A 26,393-nucleotide genomic window follows, 5' to 3' on the forward strand; every position below is an offset into this window, starting at 1 on the left:
ACATTATAATGCAACGACACTTACATCATCATCGCATCTCGTGCGCCACTGATAAGGCTGCCTCCTTAACGCACACCTAAAATTGTGCGAATGTGGATTTTTATTTTAAATTCGACGAATATTCGAAATTCTATTTTTTTTTTGACAGCCCTGTTACAAACTACACTTTCAATGGGATTTTTAACCATTCAAATCAAGAAGACTTGCAGGCTGTTTTCTCTGCTGCACACATATACTTGTGTAAGTGTTCTTCAGCCTGTTGATTTTCATTCATAGTATTCAGCTAACAAGGAAATATTTTGCAATAAGAGTTAATAAATGTGAATGATATCTAAGATTTTTTTTTATTATTTATTTATTATTATTTTGTACCTCATTGGAATAAAAATTAAGAATTGACAAGAATCGGAATCATAAAAATTCAAACGATGCCCAACCTTACCCATACCCCACATTAATTTTTACTGACACATTTCAATTCACACTGTTTTAAACCCTTTCTTTTCTTTTAAATCATCACTTACCCTTCTTTGCTTTTGCCCTTCTTAAAAACAACCACATAATCTTATACGTGAATGTACTTTTCAAAATTACTTATAAAACAGTTGCTCGCGCGAACAAAGACATATTTATGTAGATGGGGGGTGCATTCCCTTCAGAAACAAATAATCCACTGCGAGTTCAGCGGCTCAGATGTCGGGAGTAAATGAGGACTGCTGTGTTCATTATTACATCCAACAACAGAACACCTCAATCGCTTAGGAGTCATTCTTGTCTACATCTGCTCCAGCGGTGAAACAATGGCGGACTGTGGAAATTAAAGAGTTATGATTAATAACTTAGAATGTTTTTATTAAATTGTCATCGCTTTAAATACAAATTCAGTCATATATATTTCAGTCATGAAATATTTCATGACACCATATCTGGCACTTGTCTAAACAGATGAGTTTATGATGTATGTAGTTAATAGAATACCCTAACATTAGGCTACTTTTGATATTTAATTCTGATGGTGATACACCTATGTTTGGTACACCTAATTAACTGATATTGAATAAGCTTTTATCTTAGGTTATTAGGTTCTCAACGCTAATGAGGACAAGACAAAAAAAAGGGAATATACTGTATATATACAGTATATACACAGAGATACAGGTAAGTAGGAGTTTGACAACAATCGTGAGCTCAGCAGGAAATCAGGAGGGTAGACTGGGTAATGATACTGGACCAGGAGATCGGGAAGGAGCTGATGACCAGAGGCACGGAGACGAGGGAGGACGAGGACGAGGACGAGGAGAACACGCTGGAGAAACAACAGGTGGTGAGTTCAAGAACAGACACTCAGGTAAAGAGAATAGCGTAGAAGCTACTGGCATATAGTCCTTTATGTGTTAACGAGACCAGACACTGGAGTGAGGTGCTGAGTGTCACTAATCAGTGAATTTACCTGTGATAAAAAAATTGCAGTTACACTATCCAAAATATAATAAGATTCAGAACAACATGATTTTAAATTTCCTCTGCAGTATCAGTCCAAGATAGTGTACAAATGCAAACATTAAACATCCTAGAGTCATTGTGATGTATGCATATAAATAAGAATGTTTCATGAGCTTTCTTAGGTATTTATGTGATCTATAGTCTCTTCAGAATCATATTTTATCTATTGCACAACACATGAATATGTTGGAATTGATGCGAAGCATTAACTCAGCTCAGAGCAGAGAAAATAGCATTGCATTATAAACAGCCAAAATAAATATTGCACACAGATTGCACATTTTTGTTGATAATCATTTTGAATTTAGATAATCATATATGTTGCATTAAAGCACTGTTTAGTATTACCTACTGATATTGTGTTTTACTGTAACTTCCTCTTTTTGTACAGTACATTAATAGCAAATACTCACCAGCAACAACAACCATTTCATATTTTTTTTGTTTTATTTTATTTTTTATTAAAACCATACAAACATTTGTTGTAATCTGATATATAAAAAGAGCATTTAGACTTTGCTCCCAGTCTAAGGGTGCTAGGCACCGTGATTCTATTTTGATCACATGTTTGAATACTTATACTAATTCTGACCCCCTGATTCCACCTAAACTCTTAACTAGTCTACATAATGAATATGTATTTACAAGCATAAAAAACAATGTAATAACTATCAAAAACAACATTTCTCAATGGCTAACCAACAGAATGTGTTGTCACAAGACTCTTTCCATACTCAATTTGTTTCTCTTTAATTCCTTAAAAAAAAAAAAAAATTGGCAGTGTCTCTTTTTTATGGACAAGCGTTGATAAGGCACATACCTTAGGCTCAAAGCCTCTAGTCATTTTAAAGAGGAATATGTCATACCAGTTCTATTTTCAAAACTAAAGAAAGATGCTGATACACAACTACAGAAAATGTTCAAATAACCATACAGAATCAAACAGAACCTAATTGCGAGAGTACACATTTAAAAACTGTACATATGCAGGTAGAAACTGCAGCCAAGTTTAAATACTGCTAAAAAGTCTCTTAGCTCTTGAAGTGGAGCTTGAAGTGTCTTGGTGTTTATAATTTTCCTTATTCAGAAATGGGGAAAGTAGAGGTTTTTATAGACAAGCAAAGACAGACTGCACTGCTGTGACAAAAACAGCACACAACTGACTGATATAAACAAGATAACAAATAAAATTTCAGGTATATTTGGATAAATTTAAACATGACTTGATACCATTGCTTCAACACATTTTGGCCACAAATAAAAAAATAAAAATATTGTGCAATGAGCAACATGTTGAGATTGACTCAAATGACCACAATGCTTTTTTTGTCATGTAATGCATCAGCACCAGTCACTAACAATATGATCAAAATTATGCAAAATGTAAATTTTTGCAATATAAAAATGAAGAAAAGTATTAACATTTACTTACAAGGATACAGTAAATATAATCAAGATATTAAATGATCAGCTCTAGCATATTGCTCTATACTTATCATACCCTTGCACAACAAAGTGGTCCCTCTTACTTGCCATGTTGGGAAAAATTGGTCAACAACATTTGGTAAGACTTATATAATCACTGCAACATTGTTGATATAAGACACTTAAGAGACATTTAGACATTTTAATCAAAATACGACACTTGGGCCTGTTAAGAGTGATATTCGACCCTGTTTTGACCTGATGATAGTTAAAGTCTGTGCATATTCACACCATCTTTGTAGTATGCAATGCACTCAAAAGTAAAGATACATAATACAATGAGTTAACCTACTCAGTTTAGTGAACACTGTGTACACTTAATAAGGAAATTATCATGCACTTGTAGCAACAATGTACAACAAAACATAAAAATATCACCAACAAAGAGAATACTGTTTCAATGTGATAAAAAGAAGACCAGTGTCTCCATCTGTCATCGTCATTTAACAATATAAAAGAAGGGTTTTTAAAATAGCCTCTATTCCAGAAATGGAAGGGTTCTATTGGTCAATGCCTCTAGGAAGATGAGACAGGTTTAAGATTGTGTACCAACTCTTTGTCATCATCACCTAATAATCTATTTTAATGAGTATAAAGCAACAACTTTCTTCCTCATCCCACATCTTTACATTACATACACAAGTCTGTTAAATGAGGGGGAGTGCACAGATTACTGCAAAATAGCCAGAAATTTGCTTTCTTCTGCGAGGGTGGTGAGGAGGGAGCTCATGTCACCGATAGCCATGTTGTTAGTTCCTGGATGAAATGGAGCTGAAACAGGAGGAGTAGTCAGTCGAGAGGAAGTTCTAGACAGACCCTGGAAAAAACTGGGACTGATTATGTCAGACACCACACTACCCTGCTCATAACCATCCTCAAGGATGGAACAAATATCTAAACCAACATTATCTAAGACACCTGGGCTTTCTTCAACTGTACTGGTCACCTGATCAACCCCAGGGGACAGAAGGAGCTCAGAAGGTGTTTCTGTCTTAGCTGTCAAGCACTCCATTAGACCTGACTGTGCTATGTCATGAGAAGATGACGTTTTGGATGTGTCAAAACACTCAGCAATAAACACAGGCTTTTGTTGCTGGATAGAAGAGCAAGTGTTGGTATGAAGGCGATCATCTGCCTCAAGCTTCAGTCCTGAAACCTGATTTGCAAGAGAGTGATTGGTTCCATTTCTCAAGCTTTGCTGCTGGAAAGAATGTGCATTATGACCGTTGATATGCTGCTGAATGAAGTACGGTTGTGTGTGATTTAAGCTTCTATTGCCACTATTGACAGGTGGGTGAGTCATAGGAGGTTGGGCCTGGTGAGGCAGTAGTGTTGCCGGAGACAAGCTGCAGTTAGCTGGACTTTGCAACAAAAGGTTGCTGCTGATTTGATGTGTCATTGTTTGATTTTGTACGAGGTTAGTTTGGGATATAGTTGTCTGTTGGGTACAGCTAGGACGGAGGGGGCCCAAAAAGATATGAGAGAAATCTGGTCGACCAAAGTTGTTGCGCCTTGATTCCAGTTCGGAGGTTGAAGAAGACTCAGTCTTAATGCCTGGATTCGTCCTGGACTGTTGTTGGGATGGCTTTGCAATTTGTTGATGTTGCTCTGGATGTATGGACCTGTAGTTCATACCTGCCATGTGTTGGACACCATTTCTACAAAGAGTTGAGTGTTGATCTATGAGCTCTGTATGCATTTGTTGCTGCACAACCATGTTTCCAAAGTGACCAAAGGCGTTGCTCACTATGCCATTCTGGTCTAACCATCTTCCGCACCTCTGAAACTGCTGCCTGGGAGGAGAAACATCAGCACTACCAGAGGTCACTTCAATACACTGGATGGGCATTACATCTTTACTATTGCTTTCCCCTTCTGACTCCTCCTGTTGCTGTTGTGGGTTGAGGAAGTTATGGATATTTGCAGTACCCTGGTCAAAACTGGATCTATGGGGACTGGAATCACTGCTATGGTTGTCTTGGTTGTGATCTGATTCTTGATATTGGGAATGAAGATACTGTACCAAGTCATCCGGCAGAATGTCTTCATCAACATGTAATAGAAGACCATCTTGGTCTACTGCCAAGTCCTCAAGTGTTGATTGCTCCATAATGCTGGGAGGGCAAGGCGAGTGTAGACTCCTCTGAAAGATGTAGTTCTGTAAGCTCAGACTGTTATCTTCTCCATCTAAATAATGATTACCAGCAATATGGGGTAATAAATTCATGTTGTTTAAACTGCTGAAACGCTGTAACTGTGGCAAGCCAAAAGCACTAGTATCCCGTGTACGCACAGGGTCACTGGCTCTTCGATCATTATTCCCTGGACCTTCAACAGGGTACAGTCCCCTTCGTTGATATACTGCTTGACTGCCATGTAAGTTATGTGTACCATCACTACAGCGACGTGGCCTGACCAGTGGTGGTAGTGTAAGTTGGCCCATGTTCCGTTTATCTTCCATCAAAGCCAGATGAGTCTTTAGGCTCATGTGCTCCATGTTTGGCAAGGGTGTGGGAGGAGGCCCACCTGTAGCAGCGGCATACTTGGCCTTCAGCTGATAGTGTTGAGCCGGAGTGAGGTTCAGAACACCTCTTGCCCCCATCCCACTTCCTCTGATACCTCCACTTCCACCGTACACCATCCCACCTGAACTTCCTCCACCTCCACATTGGCTGGCTTCACTGGAGCGTCGGGAGGCATCAGTGGAGATAGGGTCATAAGAGTCAGTGGCACTGAGATTGTGAATACGCCGATGGTGGCTGTGCTCAGACTGCGAGGCCTGGCTAGAACGGCGGCTGGAGAAGCAGGGGGAGATGCCAGAGGATCGACGACTGCTGCTCAGGTAGGCCGAGCTGGTGTTGCTGCCACTGCTGTCCCGGCGCTCATGCAGCAAATTCAGCACTGTCAGCTCTGTGTTGGATGGCTCAGGACGTGGAGGAGGCTGGGGAACCCCCACAGAACTACTCCTACCAAGGCATGAGCCTAATAATGAGAGATACTCTTATTAGGAGAGGTTAATGTTATCATTATGATGCCATTATAGTCATAATTAGGCATTAATGGGTAAGTTCATCCAAAAATGAAACTAAATTAAATTAAAAATTAAGAAATAAAGTACATGGATTGTATTTTGTGTCAAGTTTTACTAATCTTGATTTCTCAAAATGGTCCTGATTTCTTCTTTTATGGTCCGAAAAAGAAAGAAGGCAACACAGCATTTAAACAACACCAGGGTGAGTAAATGATAACTTAATGTTCATGCTTGGGTGACCTAACCCTTTAAATGTGTAGAGATCAGTATATTGAGAAAGCTCTGAAAGTAAGGATGTACTTGCACTAGGCACAGGTGCTTTGTACCATGCCCAAACACGATTGTACCCCCTCTCCACTCCCCTGCTAGCCTGCATTCATATTGCACATTCATATTGCACTTTCCGGGCCTGAGCACGTCTTTATGATGTGACTGTTTTAAAGAAAACAGGATCAAAAGTGCTCTCACTAAGCATCACAGAATCCATCGTAATGTAAACTCTGTGGCTTATTATTTTGAGCCAATTGGTGTGCGGTGACACATGGTCCACTCAAATGCGTAATATGTTGTTTAATAGATCTTGGTTGGTAGATTGGTTAAGAGATATTGGTTAAATGGAACAGTTGCATAATTGACGTCATGTGTCTCGAGTTTTGTAATCTGGCATTGTTAGTGCTCATAATATATGAACCGTGCCTGAGCCCACCTCTACAAGCGGGCTAGGGAACACTAGTCAAATGAACTGAACATTGGGGGTCAAACTTGCTCGGGTACAGTTCAGATTGCCTGGTGTGAGTACACCCTCAGACTTACCCTTTCCTGTGAGGGCAGGCAGGGCCTGGCCTTTAGGGGGCATTGTTGGGGACATATGTCCTAGCCTAGGCACAGCTCCATTCACCTGCCTTAACCTCTCCATCTTAACATGCTCCATCCAGCGTAGGGGCCGTCCTACACTTCGGCGAGTCTGCAAAGCTAGTGTTGCCACTGTGGTTGTTGCAGTGGATACTGTAGAGTCCATTATGGGGGAATCCTCCTCCTCTCCCTCTCCTTCCTCATCCTCCTCTTCATTTTCCTGGTCCTCAAGAACGGCCTCCTCCCCAGCAAGCCCAATGCTGTTCACAGCAAGCTGGACTCCACGGCCGATATGGGGGCTGCTGGTGGACTGGTCACTGCTGCATGAAGACTGACTGCCAGTGCTTGGCTCAGACGTCTAAAAGGGGAAGAGAGGAGAAAACATTTATTTACATTTTTATTTAAAAATAACAATCCTGATCTTCTGGCACATTTTTTACAGGTGAAATGGATGAATGCAACGAGGAGAGTGAAATGCCATGTTGACAAAATTTCTAAAATTTTGGCATATAATAACACCTAATAGAACCGAGTTCTGAAACCCTACCCCGGGAGACCCACTGTCCTCCAATGTTTATTTCCAACCTGCTTGAACACACCTACCTGTAATTGTCAAACTATCTTGAATACCTTGAATATCTGGTTCAGGTGTTTGATTAGGATTGGAGCTCAATTCTGCAAGACTGTGTATCTCTGTAAGAGTACTGTATATGTGTTAATGAGAGCAATAACTTTTACAGAGTTGTACACAGTAAATTTTGCTGTCTACATAAAAACACTCTTTGAATAACATTCATCTCCGCTTTTGCACAGAATGTAAGCTAAAGTAAATCACAGAAGTGTGAGAAACCGGTTTTCATTTGCTCAGCAGCTGGCAATACCAGAACTAAATAACCAACAGTGGGAGTAGAGGTAAGCTTCTTTGACCCATTTTAAGAAAACAGGCCACATGGACAATGGTCTCCTTTTAGAGTTGTTGGGTCCAAATTAGGTTGTTGTCTGTGTTGCAAATGGATAATGGCCGCTAAAGAATGAGCTGTCTTGTTAGTAGTGGTGCAAGAAAGCTTGTAATTTTCTTGATCGTGATTACAATGAGCTGTTTCTGAACATAGACCTAAAGAATGAACCGGAACACAATGAAACCACAAGTGCAGGCACAGATCACTGATTTAAAACCAAATTGCCGAGCCGAATACACATATAGTTACTAGTAGTAGCTTTATCATGCAAGCTGATATAATACTCATGTGACCATAGTCAACAATATTGTGACAAAAAAGATGCACCATGCTACAAATAAAAACATTACTAATAATTATGTAAGAGATGCCATGATGCTGTTGACCATTGACTGAATAATTGTTCCAGATGGCCCAGAATTGAAAAGACAGAATGAGCAATGAAAAGTAAAAAGATCAGACCTATAATGATATCACCATTCTCACCTTATCACCCACTGTCCTTAGTAAGAGAGGAAAAGTAATGCATGTGGTAGTGGACAAAAAAGATTCAGTTATTAATTTGAATGTGCATGTAGCTGTAGCTGGCTGTAAGCAAGTATTAGCTGAGCAGTTATGAAACCAGGAAAGGAAAGGGTAAACATTAGTAAGACAAAAGACATAAAAGGTTATTATTATTTTTTTTTAAGTTTAGTTATTTATGGAGTTGAAACTTTAGCATAGCAAACCATCATTTTTTGGTTTTCATTTGTTTAAATTTCTGTTTGTTTGTTTAAAATGGAAGGAGGCTTACCATGGGCTTCTCTGTTTTGATTGACTTGACTTGTAGATATTCGTCTTGTTTCGAGGTAACATGATTATACTTCTTTTGGTCAGTGATCGCTCTGAGAGGCAGTTGTCCCGGTGACTGACCTTGTCCATTTCCTCCAGGTTCTCGGGGCTGAGGTGGGGGACGCGGGTATGTATCTCCACGCTGTTTCTTGGTAACATGTGCTTCAGGACCATGTACAGTCTTAACATGTTTCCGTAAAGAGCTGGGATCAGTGTATCGTTTAATGCAACCAGGGATTTTACACACATAGGGTTTCTGAGAAAAATAAAAAGAGAGGGAGCATTGGCATGTTATAGAAATAAATGTCTGCAAACTCTTTTAACAACTTAAAGTCAACATGAATGGTAGTTCCAATCCAATTGAAACATTTGATGTATTCTGAGTGAAAATAATATTCAACAATAAAATTAGGAAAGAGCTAGCTGAACATGATTGCTATATGACAGGAAGTTGAAAGGGCTGAAAATCAAAACAGCTTGTTGATGTCAGCCAAAATGGAAAGATCTAGAGTTGGAGCAGGTCATCAGATTTTGGAAGAAAATTGTACTTTACTAAAGGTGTTGTTTTTCCTGTTACAATAATGTGCACAGTTGAATCGTTCACGATAAGACCAGGAACATGTAATAATAAAGTAAATATGGTCAATTTTGATTTCATGACTATAATTTCTTCTTGTCCAAACCTGAGAGTGTTAGAAGCAAATTACATTGTTTAATACTTGGTATATTCATGTATGTGAATTACCTCATTGGAGTGTGTGCGATTCTGGTGTTTGGCTCGGTCTGATGCATTGGAAAAGGCTTTGTTGCAGCCTTCATGTTCACACACATAGGGTTTCTCTCCTGTGTGTGAGCGCAAATGTGTCTTCAGGTTCTCCAGTCTGGAGTAGGCCTTTGAACAGCCTTCAAACTAAGAGAGAAAAGGACACACAGTTATATTGATTTGTTCTAGACAGACCAAGACTGTTGAAACAGGTAGGTTCTCAGGTAAGCCCACATCAAAAGTTGTCCTACCTACTGAAATGAATGTCTGAAAACGAAAAATACCATATGTATTTAATATAATTCTCACCGTGCATTTATGAGGCTTCTCTCCTGTATGTCTGCGCATGTGCACTACCAGCATGTACTGGGCTTTAAAGGGTTTCTGCTCTCTTGAACATTCTTCCCAGCGACACACAAACTCCTTCTTTTCTCCATGAATGTGATCATTATTTATGTGCTATGAGAGGAAGAGAAGGTCAAAGTTCATGTTAATGAATAACATGATATATGGCAGAAGACTATTCTACTTTGTATGTGAAATATGCAATGGCATTGTTGTGCCACTAGAGGGCCTCAAAGGATCAGGATCACAAAATTGAGCCTTAAACAACTGCTCATCAACTGCTTAACCACAGCAAGCACTGCAAGTCTACTGTAACTTAATGTTTCACCCCAGACATTAACACATTAATAATATCTATGTAATATCTGAATTTATGGAAGAAATTCAACATTATAAAACCAGGGTTTACACTAAGGAGGATGACCAAAGTTAAAGTGTCTTGTCTACTGGTCAGCAGCAGCAGTCTTTAAGGGAACTTACAGAACCATCAGGATCAACATTGAAATGCCTGTTTAAAATCAAAAGAAGCCTGTCTTTATCTTCAATGTGTTTTTTGTCAGGCTTTACATGCAGTTTGTATAGAAACCAATGTCTGCCACATAATAAAAAAAAAATCATGCTTTGATAAAAAAATAATTATGACAAAAGTCTGAAATTATAGCATACTAAGTCATACTTACGAGAAAAAAAAAGTGAAATGGTAACATAAAAAGTCATGATATCATGATATACTAAATCATAATTATTACATAATTATCAATGACAAAAAAAAAATCTAAATCGTATGATAAAAGGCTGATTATAATATATTTCATTGTGATTTACCAGATTATATATGTGATGGAAATGGGCTTTATGGGATTTATAATCATTTAGTTCTGAACACTTACTTTAAATTACTTTATTTTATTGGAAAACATTTCTATTATTGAGTATTTATGTTTGAATGTTTGTGAAAAGTAATTGATAAAACTATTTTTTTTCTGGTTAGTGTATGATCCTTTCTTTCTTTCATTTTTTGTTTTTACAAACTGCCTGCTTCTCCTCACACCTCATGCTTTGATAAAAAAATAATTATGACAAAAGTCTGAAATTATAGCATACTAAGTCATACTTACGAGAAAAAAAAAGTGAAATGGTAACATAAAAAGTCATGATATCATGATATACTAAATCATAATTATTACATAATTATCAATGACAAAAAAAAATCTAAATCGTATGATAAAAGGCTGATTATAATATATTTCATTGTGATTTACCAGATTATATATGTGATGGAAATGGGCTTTATGGGATTTATAATCATTTAGTTCTGAACACTTACTTTAAATTACTTTATTTTATTGGAAAACATTTCTATTATTGAGTATTTATGTTTGAATGTTTGTGAAAAGTAATTGATAAAACTATTTTTTTTCTGGTTAGTGTATGATCCTTTCTTTCTTTCATTTTTTGTTTTTACAAACTGCCTGCTTCTCCTCACACCGTTATTCTTTCTCATTTGTCATCTTTCAATTTCATTTTCTTCTCTTTCTTCTCTTTCTTCTCTCTCTCTCTCTCTCTCTCTCTTTCTCTGCTCAGATAATGAAGTCTGCTGTGAGTGAGCATGGTTTGTGAGTCTCAGTGTCTGATTTAAACGGGATTTCAAATAAAACCCTGTCACCTCCCATCACTATAGGCATTTGGCCTTGTCATGACAAGTGCTGACAGTTGTGCTACTGTGGCAATTTTCAATCTAAGGCTTCAGGAGGGGTGAAGCAGGAGTGGGGGATGCATTTGGGGGTGAAAGATGTTGAAAGATTAGTGAAAGCATCTCTAATGCCAGAGCTTTCCACCTGCAGCCTATAGCACCTCTATTTACACCTCTTGTTGATACTGTCACCTCTGGCTTAACCAACCCCCAATACTTCCTCTCTTTCATTTGCCATTTTTCTCTCCTTCAAGCCATCAGTTCCCTGTTGCGTTTCTCCTATCTTTCTCTCAACATGCTGTCTCTGCTTAGGTCCTTCTAATTTTTTCTATATAACCTTTTTTTTTGTCTGGCCATCTTTGTAACACACACACACACACAGTGAGGGAGTTGTGAAGAGTTGAAGGTTTCAAAGAAAAACACACATTTTCATGCAAACTGAGCAGATGAGGTCAACATCTGGCATCCACACAAAGACAACAGTGTGCAGCACTTCTGAGTGCCTTTCCTGTCCCGAAGCCATTTGATTTCAAAGGGACAGACACAATATCCTGAACATAAGTGAGCAGGATTAATGAATTCCAAAGCAATGGAGCATCTCCGCAAGAGACAGAAAATCTTGGATGGATGACAGGGAAGAATATACGAGAGAAAGACAGACAGACAAGCCAAAAGACAAAGACAAAACAGAAAAAGAAAGACAGTCAGTGAGTTGACTTCCCTCACATACAGAGCAGAAGAGGGGACAGACCAGAGTGACTGCAGGAAGGCCAAGAAAAGGCAGAGTAAAACAGCTTCTAAAAAAGAGTGAGAGGTGGCAGCAGAGACAGAGAGCTGAGCTCATCCTCTATTCCTCTTTATGACACAAAGGCAGCCTGCATCACAGTCCTCCCTGTCACCTCGCTGCAGTTGCAGCCAAACTTTCACAGAGTTTGGGTGAGGAACATACACATTTGTGTGCGCGCGAGTGAATGTGTATGCACACACTCTATTTTTGCACTTCTGCATCACTAGAAGTCGAAGTCGAACTGTCATTCAAACCTTCCTTTTAGACAAAAAGTCAAACTTCAATCACATGTCTGGGTTGATTTTACGGCAAATGATCACCATGAGAATGTCCTTAATTGAAAGCAACTGTCCAGATTTCAGTTTGTATTAACATCTAATTATTTTCACCCATAAAACATGGTGTATAGAACTACTTTATAAGGCCAATGTATATTTCTGTTTTGACATGCTTAGCATGTATACAGCCAAAGGCATAGCCTTTTAAAGTATATTCCACTCAATAGTGTGTGTGAACACAGGCAGTCGACACGCGCACTGCAAAGTTTCATCTTTGTCCAATGTCTGCGCTGTTTCTCTCCAGACATTATGACCAATAAAAATGTATTTTTAGCCATTTAAACGAGTGTAATGAGACTGACAAGATTCCCACTTCTATAAGCACAATAGATGTCTTTGCATTTTTTTTTAGAAAATATGTTATCTTTTTTCTTATGTAGATGAAAGTATTATTAAATTAGATAAAATGTCGGTAACACTTTCTACGAAGCCCGTATTTATAATACATTATAAGGGTATTCTTAAGGCATTATAATGAATGCATAATGCATTATAAAAAACTTATAATATGTTATATCAACTCATGAATAATCATAACAACAATTATAATACATCATAATACTTATGTATTTGTGGTTATAAGTTTAAGAGTATTAAATCTATATATTAAATCTACTTCATTTACAGTATAATGGACTGTATCATATCTTGACATTGTTTATTTAAGATCTGCACAGTATCTTACTACAGCTTGTGAGTGGTTAGATGGTGAGTGTTATTTGAGTGTTTCCTGTTTAGCTAATGTTAATTAATTGATGTGAGCTTAATACTCCAACTGAAAAAATGCAATGTTTTATATGGTTACATTTTATTTTGATGGTCCCCTTAATCAATCGACTATAAGCAACTTTGCAACTACATGCCAACTAACTCTCATTAGAGTATTAGTATGCTCAAGAATGGTATAATCTAGTATGGTAGAGTAAGTTGAAGTACTTGCAAATAAATTTATAATCAGTTTCTCTGTTGGTTGACCATCAAAATAAAGTGTTAGCATATATTTACAGTAGCAGACATACTAATACTCTAATGACCACTAGATGATATGTAGTTGCAGAGTTACTTATCAACAGCTGTCTAAAGGGTACCATCAAAATAATCAAACTGATATTACAATAAAAATAGTTAAAAGCAAATTCATCTGATCTGATTTTATGGCTGTTTGAGAGAAATTTTTATTATTATTATTATTATTATTACTACTTATAAGTGGTCTTTGACCGCTTTAAGTAAAGTAGCATAAGAAAAATGGCAAGATATGAGACTTATAATACATTATAACTATGAGAAATATAATCCATTGTAAAAGTGGATGCAACGTGTTCATTGTGTTATAAATCATCATACTCTTAAAAGCTATAACCACAAATAAGTAAATATTATAATACAATATTATAATAAGGTTTTTTATAATGCATTATGCATTCATTATAATGCCTTACGAATGCCTTTATAATGTATTATAAATACGGGCTTCATAGAAAGTGTTACCAAAATGTCTAATAGCAGCATAGGATCTTTTAAAAGGCATATGGAAATTTTCTGCAAAATGTTTGGAAATCGCAGATTTTAAACAAGTCTAAGAATAGCAAGTAAAAGCCCCAAACTTGAGTGCATTCCCTTGGATTAATGAATATTTGTCAACACTCGATTTAAAACTTCTCTTTCATCCTCCCTTTTATACCTCACTCCAAGAGGGATTCCCTGTGGCATGTGATCTGTCTGCCGGCTCTGTCGCTCGATAATGTGGAGAAAGCGGCAGAGAGAGATTGAAACACATCCCTGAATGCTGGTATACTCACTTGTACAAATGAGCTTAATGCTGTCATGCATGATGCATGACCTGGCCATGCTGATAAAAGGAGGGAAAAGGAAGGGAGGGAAGTGTTGGGAGGGGGGTGACACTAATGCCCTGATGGCCTGATGTAATGGCAATGGTTATTGAACGGATGATAGCATTGTTGTAAGCGAGCGTGGCTGCGGCCGAGGGAAATAGACTAACAGGTGCTGATGCTACGCTCGCAGCTCCGAGGGGAGATCTATTCATCTTTGGCCTGCCACGGTAGAGGACGACCACAACCACTGGGACTCCCAGATTCGTGGGAAGGAACAAGATGCTTACTTTTATTTGTTTATTTTCATGTTTGCTGCATGCAAATACAAACACATACACACTGGGGCATAACTCCAGATATACATTTTGTTTTCCTACCTTACTGTTGAGCAAAATTGACTGTGTGAAGTAGAATATTTTCAGATGACCTCTTTTCAACATTTTCAACCCTAATTTGCAGCTCTCTTAAATTCATCTGTATTGTCTTCTTATCTGGCTAGTTTTTCTAGGCCGTGGCCTGCACCATTAAAATGCAGCCATGCATGAGAAGTGCTTGTTTTCAACAGCGTTTAGCATTATCAAACACACAGTAATAAATTGTGCTCTCTTTTCTCACATCAGTTGCTAAAAGGGCAATGAAAAAAGCAGGAAAAGCTGACAAGAGGCATAAAAAGATGGAGCGCAAGAGGGAGAGTGAGTATTAGAGAGTAACAATAGTAATGTGCACGGGGGAGTCAATTGGCATGTGTAATTCAGGGCAGCCTTTTAATCTCTGTGTAAGATACTCCAGACAGACAAGGTATCTAATCCTCTGTCTGATAAAAAAAATCTACATTTTGCCAATTAAAGGGTCCTTGCCAGCAGCCAGATAGGGGTCCACCTTCCCACTCAGTCCTAATTTATCTCCCCCAGCACAGGGAGGAGCACAGGATATCTTAAATATGCCATTCTTACCATACACACACAAGGACATAGACCACCCCACAGCGCCACCATCAGTCAGAACCACCATGAGAGTGGAGGGAGAGACAGAGTCTGAGAGAGAGGATCTGAAATTAACTCTTGCCAAACAGCAAATGAGAGTACAAATAGACTCTGGAGGGGGATGCATGAGAAGTGCTTGTTTTCAACAGCGTTTAGCATTATCAAACACACAGTAATAAATTGTGCTCTCTTTTCTCACATCAGTTGCTAAAAGGGCAATGAAAAAAGCATAGGTCTAAATATGACAAATGAGTTCTCTCAAATGAGTTTAAAACAGTATTTTACTACAACAAATTGAATATCAATTCAACAGATAATGTCAAAAAATGGATAGAATTCTGTTATATGATTTTAATTGTTGGATATAGTCAAAGAAGGTCAAGACTTCAGAAGTGGGACAGGGGAAAAAAATCACTATTTTTAAGGGGGGTTACAAACATTTCATGTCTCTCTATTTCATTCACCACTGGGGAACCTGGTTTTAGCAGCAAAGCTACTCTCATAAGCAACAATAAAAATTCCCTATAATTTAGAGTATCCCTACTGAGAAGGAGGCAAGGAGAAAGACTGGGAGTCAACCAAGGCACCTGTAGTCTGGGTATAAGGGCCAGAGTGTTTGAAAATACAAGGGAATAATTAAAACAGAAATAAAGAAAAAGAGAAAATAATTAAATAAATCAGCACAAATTGAAGGCTTAAAACAAAAATATCTGTAAGCATTTGAAATTAGAGGCAAACACTGCATTTTAATCCAAATAAAGATGCTACACACACATAGTATGAGCAGTTGTTTTTTATATGAATTAGATTGTATAATTGTATAACACACACACACACAGTATAGATTTTTAACTAAATGTAGTCTAAAATTTTGATTTGAAAATTAATGTCTGTGTAATTTGTCAACTCAATTACTGAATTAAAGATTTTGCCTAAAACCGAAAAATAATTGTTACATATAGCAAAATGCACATATATCCCTCTTTCAAAGGCACAGGCAAAAAGTTGTCAAGATCTTTAAGCTTTGAGGACAAGACTTCAAATGTGTGATGCTGGCCATTCCAACTGGAGGCTTTCAATTATAGATAGGGGTTAGCATGGCTGCCATGGATTGCCATGTCAGAATAGGGATAGACAGCTGTGGAGAACTGGGAATCTTTCTATCAGATGTCTTTGGGGTTGGTGTGTGTTTCTGTGAATGTGTGTGTTTGTGTGGATTATAGGAGAAAAGAGTAGTTAAATAACATTTGTGTGTGGTGTCCAGAGAGAAATGGTTAAAGGGGACTGGTGTATTTTCACAGAAAGTGGGCTTTCATGTCCTTTCACTCGCTGCTTAAGCTTGGGAGTGGCTGTGACAAATGGGATGTCTTAAGCCAAGTATAGGCTTTCAAGGTGTTTGTGTGTGTATGTGTGTCTTTTCCACCTATCTGAGAGCCTTATCATGAATGATTCTATTAAGAGACTAAACATTTCAATTGATATTTCAATTGATAACATAACTGTGGTGTCCACTCACATGCACAAGCTGCTCTTGGGTGTCAAATTCCCTGCAGCAACCTTCCCAGTGGCAGCTGGTCTCATACACCACCTCTGGCTCCTGCTTGCCCTCCTCTTTATCACCCTCTGTAATGTCACTCACTGTCTGGGATCATGATTGTTATTTGAAAATGTTAACTTTAATGGAAGGAACCAAATTGGCTGACTCATATACACTCACTCAATGGATGGATGATCTGCCAGGAGTGGCCTGACACACCTACCAGATAGAGAAACCAAGCGTGTATAGTAAATAGAAACTGAGGGCATATACATCTTTAGATGCCTATAACTATGTACTAACAGTGGCAATAATAAGCAAATGCAACTACCGTATTGGCCGAATATAAGACGACCCCCCTTTTTTCAGATGTAAAACACATTTTGTCTTCAATTATTTTCATATTGCATATTTTTCCTATTTAAATTTTTGTTTTGAAAGTATGGTAAAAACTGGTAAAAATGTACCAACAATCACATTAAAAAAATATACACTTTTTGATATACCATAAAAAAAACAGGGAGCCCATCTGAATTAGGACATTTAGACTATCCATCTAATAGTAGCCTACCAAAATCTTATTAACAGTAGAAGTTAAATCTTACTGTAGTCTTCAAATCTGGGTACTGTCTTACGTTTTAAAATCACAAAGGGAGTTTGGTCCCATCAGGCTAACGTGACAGTCACGACTCATGCAGCTGTAAGTTTTTCTTATTCTTTTGTTTTTACTTGCGATCTTTACGACACGCATTACATTACGTATTTCATGGCACACTCGTTTTATGCGTATTTGGCGCCACCTATTGTTATGGGTGTATTATTGACATGTCAAAGTCTAGGCCCTGAATACAAGACGACCGCGTTTTTTCAGATAAAAAAGAAAAAAACATCGTCTTATATTCGGGTCAATACGGTACTTGAACACACACCTGACACATAACATGGGCCTTCACTGTTCCCTCTCTCAACAATTGCACTTATGGCAATTGACCTATCGGTAAGCCTCGCCCCCCTTAGTTTCTGTTGTGAACTCGGACTAACAAATGGAGTTGCTAGCTGTCCTACAGTGACAGCTGTCAGTGTGAAAACCTTGTCCCAAGATGTTTTTGATACATTTTGGACACAAAAGTACCACCATTCAAGTGGGACTTAAATATGCCATAGAAGGATATATAAAAGATTTTAAAATAAATATGGTGGGAAACAAGATTAATTTGGAAGTGAGGGTTTACAGATCACAATGCAAGCATGAGAAATATCATGTTACGGTCGCCACGATCGCAGATGACAACATCCAGGATTCATGTACCGCAGGGTAAGATTAAATTAATTTACATTTAACCAGTTTAATATGGAGAGGCACTGAAATGTAGACCTTCGTTTATGTGTTTTTGACCTACACTGTACATGACGTGAGAACAGTTAGCTATTTACTCACTAATTTTAACATTAGCTAGTTTTAGCCAGAGACACCTTGATGAAGCACAAGATGACATTAACGTTCTGCTTGAGCAGATGAAAACTGTAACTTAATGAGAGCATGACAACCAGAAAATGAACATGGGATTGGGGTTGAATGCTTTGGGACATTTTGCTCCGTTTTGTTTGGGTTTAGGAAATGGTATAAAATAAATTCCGTTGCCCATCCTCTCAGGATACCTGGAATCAGTGTTATAAGTACCCCTGGCACATTGTTTTTAAATTTTTGTAGCATAAACACCATCAAACAAATGAAAGATTCAGATCTTCCAATGTTTCTCTATGGTGCTGAAACCTAAAGAAGGCTATGTCCATCTATCTATTTATATATCCGCTAACTGGGGCCCAGGTCAGGAAGCAGACAGATTGGCTAAACTGACCGTCTGCTAGCTGCCTCACATTACAGAAATCAGTTAATTCGCAGCACATAGAGACCCTTTTACCTAGATATCAAACTATAGAGACTGTGTCTGTTCTCTGAACTAGAAAATACCAAAAACGTCCAAACCAATTTAAGAGTAACAATTTAATTGATGTTCAACAAATAAAAAACGATGTAATACGGATAAACAAATGATAAAGCTTGGCTTATTGAAAAACAGGTCCCTTTCTACGAAAGCACTTTTTGTAAATGATATGATCACTGATCATAACCTAGATGTGCTCTGTTTGACAGGAACCTGATGGTTACATTATTTTAAATGAGTCTACACCCCAAGATTACTGTTATAAACATAAGCCGCATCCAAAAGGTGAAGTGGGAGGTGTTGCTACAATTTATAACAATATTTTCAGTATTTCTCAGAGGGCGGGCTTCAAGTATAATTCGTATGAAGTAATGGTGCTTCATATAACATAATATCCAGAGAAACAAGTGTTAATGATAAATCCCCTGTGATGTTTGTACTGGCTATTGTATACAGGCCACCAGGGCAACATACATACTTTATTATTTTATATTCGAGTTTGTGCTGACTGCAAATACATTTTTAATTGTTGGTGATTTTAATATCCATGTTGATAATGAAAAGGATGCATTGGGATCAGCATTCATAGACATTCTGAACTCTACTGGGGTTAGACAACACGTGTGTCCCATGTATGTTCCCGTTTAGTTCCTGTTGTCCTTATTTGGTCCTTCCAGTTCCTTTTCCCATTATTAGTATCACCTGTTTCTTGTTATTAGTTATCCCCATCACCTGTCTGCCCCTCGTTATCTGCCCTATTTAGTTCTAGCCCGTTCTGTTCTCCCTTGTCTGGAATTGTTTGTCAACTCCTTGTGCTACGTGTGGTTCTCTGGAAAAAAATAATTAAACTCCTTTGTTTTGTACTCCTGGTCTCCTCGCTCCGTGCTCCGTGCTCCTCACAGTAGCAACCCGTGACAGAATTCCAGACCCTTCAAAAAGTGAGCGGCGATTTTTCCTCGCGTTTGTTTTTTCTGCCTTTTTGAGAAGGTTTGTTTTCCTTGTTTTCCCCGCGGTTATGGAAATTACCGCTCGGTTCTCTGCCTTAGCACGCCTAGATCTCCCCTTTGTCGAGTAATTACTGGGAGTTCTGCAGGCTCGCTACGGCCCTTGGTGATGCCACCATTAATTCTCTGTTCTGGCTCGGGGCCAACTACCATCGCCCCGTGGACCTCCCAGACACCACGGGACTGAGCTGGAGGGAAGGAATCCTCCGGTTTCTGTACAGCCGTCCGCGGCATACTCTAGTTCACCGGCCATTAATATGGCAAGCCCAACAAACCTTAATATAGCAAGCCCGCCGGACGTTAATATGGCAAGCCCATTGAACATTAATATGGCGAGCCCGCCAAGCGTTCATGTGACCCCAGAATCCACTCTAGAAAGCTTTCCTTCGTCTCCGCTGGTTCCGTCTAGCTCTCCATCGTCTCTAGAGTGCCCCCCAGAGCCAGCTCCAGCCCCAAAACACCCTCCAGTGCCAGCACCACGTAAGCGCTATCCTGATCCCCAGTTCAGCCCAGGAAGGGCTCCTGATCCCCAGTTCAGCCCAGGAAGGGCTCCTGATCCCCAGTTCAGCCCAGGAAGGGCTCCTGATCCCCAGTTCAGCCCAGGAAGGGCTCCTGATCCCGAGTATATCCCAGGGAGGGCTCCTGATCCCCCAGTCCAGCCCAGGGAGGGCTCCTGAGGGCTCCTGATCCACAGTCCAGCCCAGAATTAAACTCCTTTTGTTTTGTACTCCTGGTCTCCTCGTTCCTCGCTCCATGCTCACAGTAGCAATCCGTGACAACGTGTCAGGACCTACTCATTGTCAAAATCATACTCTAGATTTAATACTGTCACATGGAATTGATGTTGATGGTGCTGAAATTATGCAGCCAAGCGACGATATCTCAGATCATTATCTAGTCTTGTGCAAACTTCATATAGCTAAAACTGTAAATTCTACTCCTTGTTACAAGTATGGTAGAACCATCACTTCTACCACAAAAGATAACTTTAAGTAATCTTCCTGATTTATCTCAATTCCTCAGCATATCCAATAACTCAGAACAACTTGATGTAACAGAAACTATGGACTCTCTCTTTTCTAACATTTTAGATCTGGTTGCTCCTTTACGCTTAAGGAAGATTAAGGAAAACAGTTTGACACCGTGGTATAATGAGCACACTCACTCCCTAAAGAGAGCAGCCCGGAAAATGGAGTGCAGCTGGAGGAAAACAAAACTAGAGGTATTTTGTATTGCTTGGCGGGAAAATACCCTATCCTACAGAAAAGCATTAAAAACTGCTAGATCTGATTACTTTTCGCCTCTTTTAGAAGAAAACAAACATAAACTAACAAAAATAAAACATCAACAGGTGTTTCCTTTTTCTCAACAGCACAGCAGTAATGACTGTATGAATTACTTTACTTTCAAGATCGATACTATTGGAGATAAAATTGTAACCATGCAGCCGTCAGCTATAATATCGCATCAGCTAGTGTGCTATAGATCCCCTGTAGAACAATTCCACTCATTATATACTATAGGAGAGGAAAAATTTTATAAACTTGTTAAATCATCTAAACCAACAACATGTATGTTAAACCCTATTCCATCTAAGCTCCTAAAAGAGGTGCTTCCAGAAATCATAGATCCTCTTCTGACCATTATTAATTCGTCTTTGTCATTAGGATATGTCCCCAAAACCTTCAAACTGGTTGTTATTAAGCCTCTCGTCAAAAAAACACAACTTGACCCCAAAGAACTAGTTAATTAAAGCCCGATCTCGAATCTCCCTTTTCTGTCCAAGATACTAGAAAAGGTAGTATCCTCACAATTATATCCTACTTACAGAAAAATGGTATCTGTGAGGATTTCCAGTCAGGATTTAGACCGTATCATAGTACTGAGACTGGTCTCCATAGAGTTATAAATGACCTGCTCTTATCATCTGATCGTGATTGTATCTCTCTATTAGTGCTACTGGATCTTAGCTCTGCATTTGACACTGCTGACCACAACATTCTTTTGAATTGACTAGAAAACTTTGTTGCATTAGTGGAAGTGCATTAGCATGGTTCAAATCGTACTTATCTGACTGCCATCAATTCGTAGCAGTAAATGAAGCGGTATCATGTCAATCACAAGTGCAGTATGGTGTACCTCAAGGCTCAGTACTAGGGCAGTTACTTGTCACGCTTTACATGTTACCCTTGGGAGATATCATCAGGAAACACGGTGTTAGGAAACTTTCACTGTTATGCTGATGATACTCCGCTCTATATTTCTTCTCGGCCCGGCGAAACATACCAATTTGAACGGAATGCATAGTCGATATAGAAAACTGGATGATGAGTAATTTCTTACAGCTAAATTCTGAAAAAACAGAAGTGTTTATTATCGGACCTAAAACCTCCGCATGTAATGACCTAGAACACTGTCTAACACTTGATGGCTGCTCTGTCAATTCTTCGTCATCAGAAGAATTTAGATCCTACCTGTCCGATCGCTACCACTTTGTTTACTTAAACGGGGAGTCATCTCAATTATCACCAGTAAAATATGGAGTGCCACAAGGATCTGTCCTAGGTCCTCTGCTATTTTCAATATACATGTTGCCCCTTGGTAATATTATTAGAAAATAGGGGATTAGTTTCCACTGTTATGCTGATGATCCTCAACTATACATCTCAACAAGACCAGATGAAACTTCTAAATTATCTAAGCTAACAAAGTGTGTTGAAAATGTAAAAGATTGGATGACCAATAATTTTCTCCTAATAAATTCGGATAAGGCAGAGATATTACTTATTGGACCAAAAAACAGTACACAGAAACTCATGGATTCCAATTTGCCACTAGACGGATGTACTGTTACTTTCTCTACAGTCAGAAATTTGGGTGTTATATTAGACAGCAACTTGTCTTTTGAAAATCATATTTCCCATGCTACAAAGACAGCATTCTTCCATCTTAGAAACATTGCCAAGCTACGAAAAATGTTACCTGTTTCTGATGCAGAAAAGCTAATTCACGCATTCATGACCTCTAGACTGGACTATTGTAATGCACTGCTAGGTGGTTGTCCTGCATCTTCAATAAACAAGCTACAGGTAGTCCAAAATGCAGCGGCTAGAGTCCTTACCAGTTCAAGAAAATATGATCATATTACCCCAATTTTACAGTCTCTGCACTGGCTACCTATTAAGTTCCGTATCAGTTACAAAATATCATTACTTGCCTATAAGGCCCTTAATGAGTTAGCTCCTGCATACCTAACTAGTCTTCTACCACGCTACAATCCATCACGCTCCCTAAGGTCACAAAATTCTGGACTTTACTGCTTTGCAACGATTTGTATCGTGAAAAGCGGTATACAAATAAACTTGAATTTAATTTTTTTTTTTATTTAATAAGAATCTTTCCTTTGAAAGTCATGTTTCTAGCATTTGTAAAACTCCATCTCAAAAATATATCTAAATTACGACCTATGCTCTCAATGTCAAATGCAGAAATTTTAATTCATGCATTCATGACCTCAAGGTTAGATTATTGTAATGCTTTATTGGGTGGTTGTTCTGCACGCTTAATAAACAAACTCCAGCTGGTCCAAAATGCAGCAGCTAGAGTTCTTACTAGACCCAGGAAGTATGACCATATTAGCCCGGTTCTGTCAACACAGCAATGGCTCCCTATTAAACATTGTATAGATTTTAAAATCTTGCTTATTACTTATGAAGCCCTGAATGATTTAGCACTTCAGTATTTGAATGCTCTTATTGCATTAGTCCTCCACGTCCCCTGCGTTCTCAAAACTCTGGCAATTTGATAAAACCTAGAATATCTGCCTAATACCTAATATATAACTGTGGGTGGCAGATCCTCCTCCTATTTAGCACCCAAACTCTGGAATAACCTACCTAACATTGTTCAGGAGGCAGACACACTCTGTCAGTTTAAATCTAGATGAAAGACCCATCTCTTTAACCTGGCTTACACAAAACACACTAACATATTTCTAATATTCAAATCCGTTAAAGGATTTTTAGGCTGCATTAAAGGGGTCATATGAAGTTGCTAAAAAGAACATTATTTTGTGTCAGTTTGGTGTAATGAAATGTGTTAATGCGGTTTAAGGTTAAAAAAAAACATTATTTTCCATATACTGTACATTATTGTTTCTCCTCTATGCCCCGCCTTTCTGAAACGCGTCGATTTTTACAAAGCTCATCGGTCTGAAAAGTGTGCTCTGATTGGCCAGCTATCCAGTGCGTTGTGATTGGCTGAATACTTCAAGCGTGTGACCGAAATGTTACGCCCCTTACCATACTGTGATGCCCTGTCCGGCCGGAGCGACGAGACAAAAATATTAAAACCCATTATAAACGAGGCATTTGTTGCATCCAATGGGGACATAATTGCGGATTATAATTAAATATACTGTCTTTTTACTCATTGCATCGTGCAGCGTAAACATAAAACCATGTCTGCATTTGTAATCGGAGAAATGAAAAACAACAAGCGCTACTCTACACTGCTCAAAACTCGTGTTTGAATCGTCAGTGGCAAATTCTTTAATATAAAAAACTTACTTACAGTCTGTGAGTCAGAACAGCCGGCATTGTAGTCTACTCTCACAGGATCAGGAAACAGTCCTCCATAAAATGTGCTGCACACATCTGAATATTTGGGTTGAACTGTTCTGGAACAGTGTTGTAAATACAACTTAACCACTGATTTCTAGTCCTGTCCTCTTTTGGAAGGCCAAACAAAGTAGTTTCACTTTCACAACAAAACACACAGCGTCACACACGGCGGGCTTGAGTGAGGAACGGCCGGCAGCTAGAGTGAGCGGCAGCTGGTGGGCTTGAGAACGGCGCGGCCGGCGGATTCGACGAAGGAGCGGCCGGTGGGCTTGCGGCAACCACATGTGACGGGCATTATGTAAATCTTCCCACATTGTGACATGTGGGGGCGTGTTTGACTCTTAACTTTTATAAAGAATATCTCTTTGGATTTGAGACTATAGTCTTTGCAATTTTACAGATCTTCTTCATGCACCAAGAGCTTGTGTCACTTCAAAGAGAAAGGAAAAATTTAAATCGCATCATATGACCCCTTTAATTAGAACAACCGGAACCGGGAACACTTCCCATTAAACCGATCTACTTGCTACATCGTTAGAAGAATGGCATCTACGCTAATATTAGTCTGTTCCTTTCTTATTTTGAGGTCACCGTAGCCACCAGATCCAGTCTGTATGCAGATCAGATGGTCACCGCAGTCACCCGGATCCAGTACGTATCCAGCCCAGATGGTGGATCAGCACCTAGAGATGATCTTGACAGCCCTGAATGTCAGCAGAGATGAGCCCCAGAGACAGATACCCAGTGAAGACCTTGTCTCCTAGACGGCTACTGGGACAAGACCACAGGAACCAGATGAGTCCTCTGCACAATGTGACTTTGCTACAGCCTGGAATTGAACTGCTGGTTTCGTCTGGCAAGAGGAGAACTGCCCCCCCGACTGAGCCTGGTTTCTCCCAAGATTGTTTCTCCATTCTGTCACCGATGGAGTTTTGGTTCCTTGCTGCTGTTGCATCTGGCTTGCTTAGTTGGGGACACTTAATTTCCAGTGATATCATCGACTTGATTGCACAGATACTATTTAAACTGAACTGTGCTGGATGATGACATCACAGAATTCAATGATGAACTGCCTTTAACTGAAAATTGAGTGTTTACTATTGTCATTTTGCATTATTGACACACTATTTTCCTATTTAATGCTGTAAAGTTGCTTTGACAATCTGTATTGTTAAAAGCGCTATATAAATAAAGGTGACTTGACTTGGCTTGACTTGACTAAGGAAAAGTGTTATCACTGCTCATTAGGATAAAGTTGAACTCTGTCAACAGCTGTTTTTGTTGCATCAAATCAGCAACTTTCATCACAATTAAAGATATTTAATCGCTTTGTCACTGTTTATTGCTGATAGTGCAAAGGCTCATTTTGAAAACGTATATATGCTAATGTGTATTACTGCAGCATGTAGGGAATTACTTCATTCTGAGATAAAATGTATGTGTGGCCTGGTAAATGTACATTATTCAATGGTGCAGACGATGATAAATTATGTTATTTTGAGTACATGACAGCTAGATGAGACCTCGTACCTTATTTGTATCATGAACACAATGCTAAACTTAATAAAAATGCTTCTGACATTTGGAATGTCTCTTGAGAAAATATTTTGCTGTATGCCTTTACAGGGATGTTATTCTTTTTATAAAAGAAAAAAAAATCCTATAATGCCCTGGAAAGAGCACTTTGCTCGGTAGATGCCACAAATTATGTAGAATTGGCAGTTCTAGAAGTGTTAACAGCTTTGGAAATAGAAATCAGGATTTGTGAATTCAGAGGTGGTTTCAAAAGTCAGTTATACAGTATATCTAATTAGGTCTATTTAGAGAGAAGTTCTTGTGTGCTGCTACATCTGCCTGTCTATCAACATGGACATCTGTA

General features: G+C 38.7%; 2 protein-coding genes across 2 annotated transcripts in view; both read right to left on the reverse strand.

Annotated features, from left to right (window-relative positions):
- Window positions 1-3,411: 3,411 nt before the first annotated feature.
- LOC107598194 (transcriptional activator GLI3-like) lies at window positions 3,412-17,112 on the reverse strand. Its single transcript, XM_016289467.1, has 7 exons — window positions 17,109-17,112; window positions 16,922-17,043; window positions 9,734-9,883; window positions 9,407-9,571; window positions 8,624-8,917; window positions 6,833-7,229; window positions 3,412-5,970 (listed from the first exon to the last, which is right to left on the reverse strand). Exons 1-7 carry the CDS (start codon window positions 17,110-17,112, stop codon window positions 3,659-3,661), a joined length of 3,444 nt encoding a protein of 1,147 aa, XP_016144953.1. The 3' UTR covers window positions 3,412-3,658.
- Window positions 17,113-26,358: 9,246 nt separating this feature from the next.
- LOC107598195 (transcriptional activator GLI3-like) overlaps window positions 26,359-26,393 on the reverse strand; it is a 110,901-nt gene continuing 110,866 nt past the window's right edge. Inside the window, exon 7 of the mRNA XM_016289468.1 lies at window positions 26,359-26,388. Coding sequence (XP_016144954.1) covers window positions 26,359-26,388 — 30 coding nt within the window. The remainder of the gene's footprint in view (window positions 26,389-26,393) is intronic.

This window comes from Sinocyclocheilus grahami, unplaced genomic scaffold, assembly GCF_001515645.1.
Source record: "Sinocyclocheilus grahami isolate Dianchi unplaced genomic scaffold, SAMN03320097.WGS_v1.1 scaffold247.1, whole genome shotgun sequence".
NCBI lineage: Eukaryota > Metazoa > Chordata > Actinopteri > Cypriniformes > Cyprinidae > Sinocyclocheilus > Sinocyclocheilus grahami.

Excerpts from the sequence above, each read along its gene's own strand:
- LOC107598194 (XM_016289467.1), bottom strand. Across the intron at positions 8,918-9,406 it reads ATCGCACACACTCCAATGAG|AAACCCTATGTGTGTAAAAT; the intron begins GTAATTCACATA and ends TATTTTTCTCAG. Across the intron at positions 7,230-8,623 it reads TCAAAACAGAGAAGCCCATG|ACGTCTGAGCCAAGCACTGG; the intron begins GTAAGCCTCCTT and ends TTCCCCTTTTAG.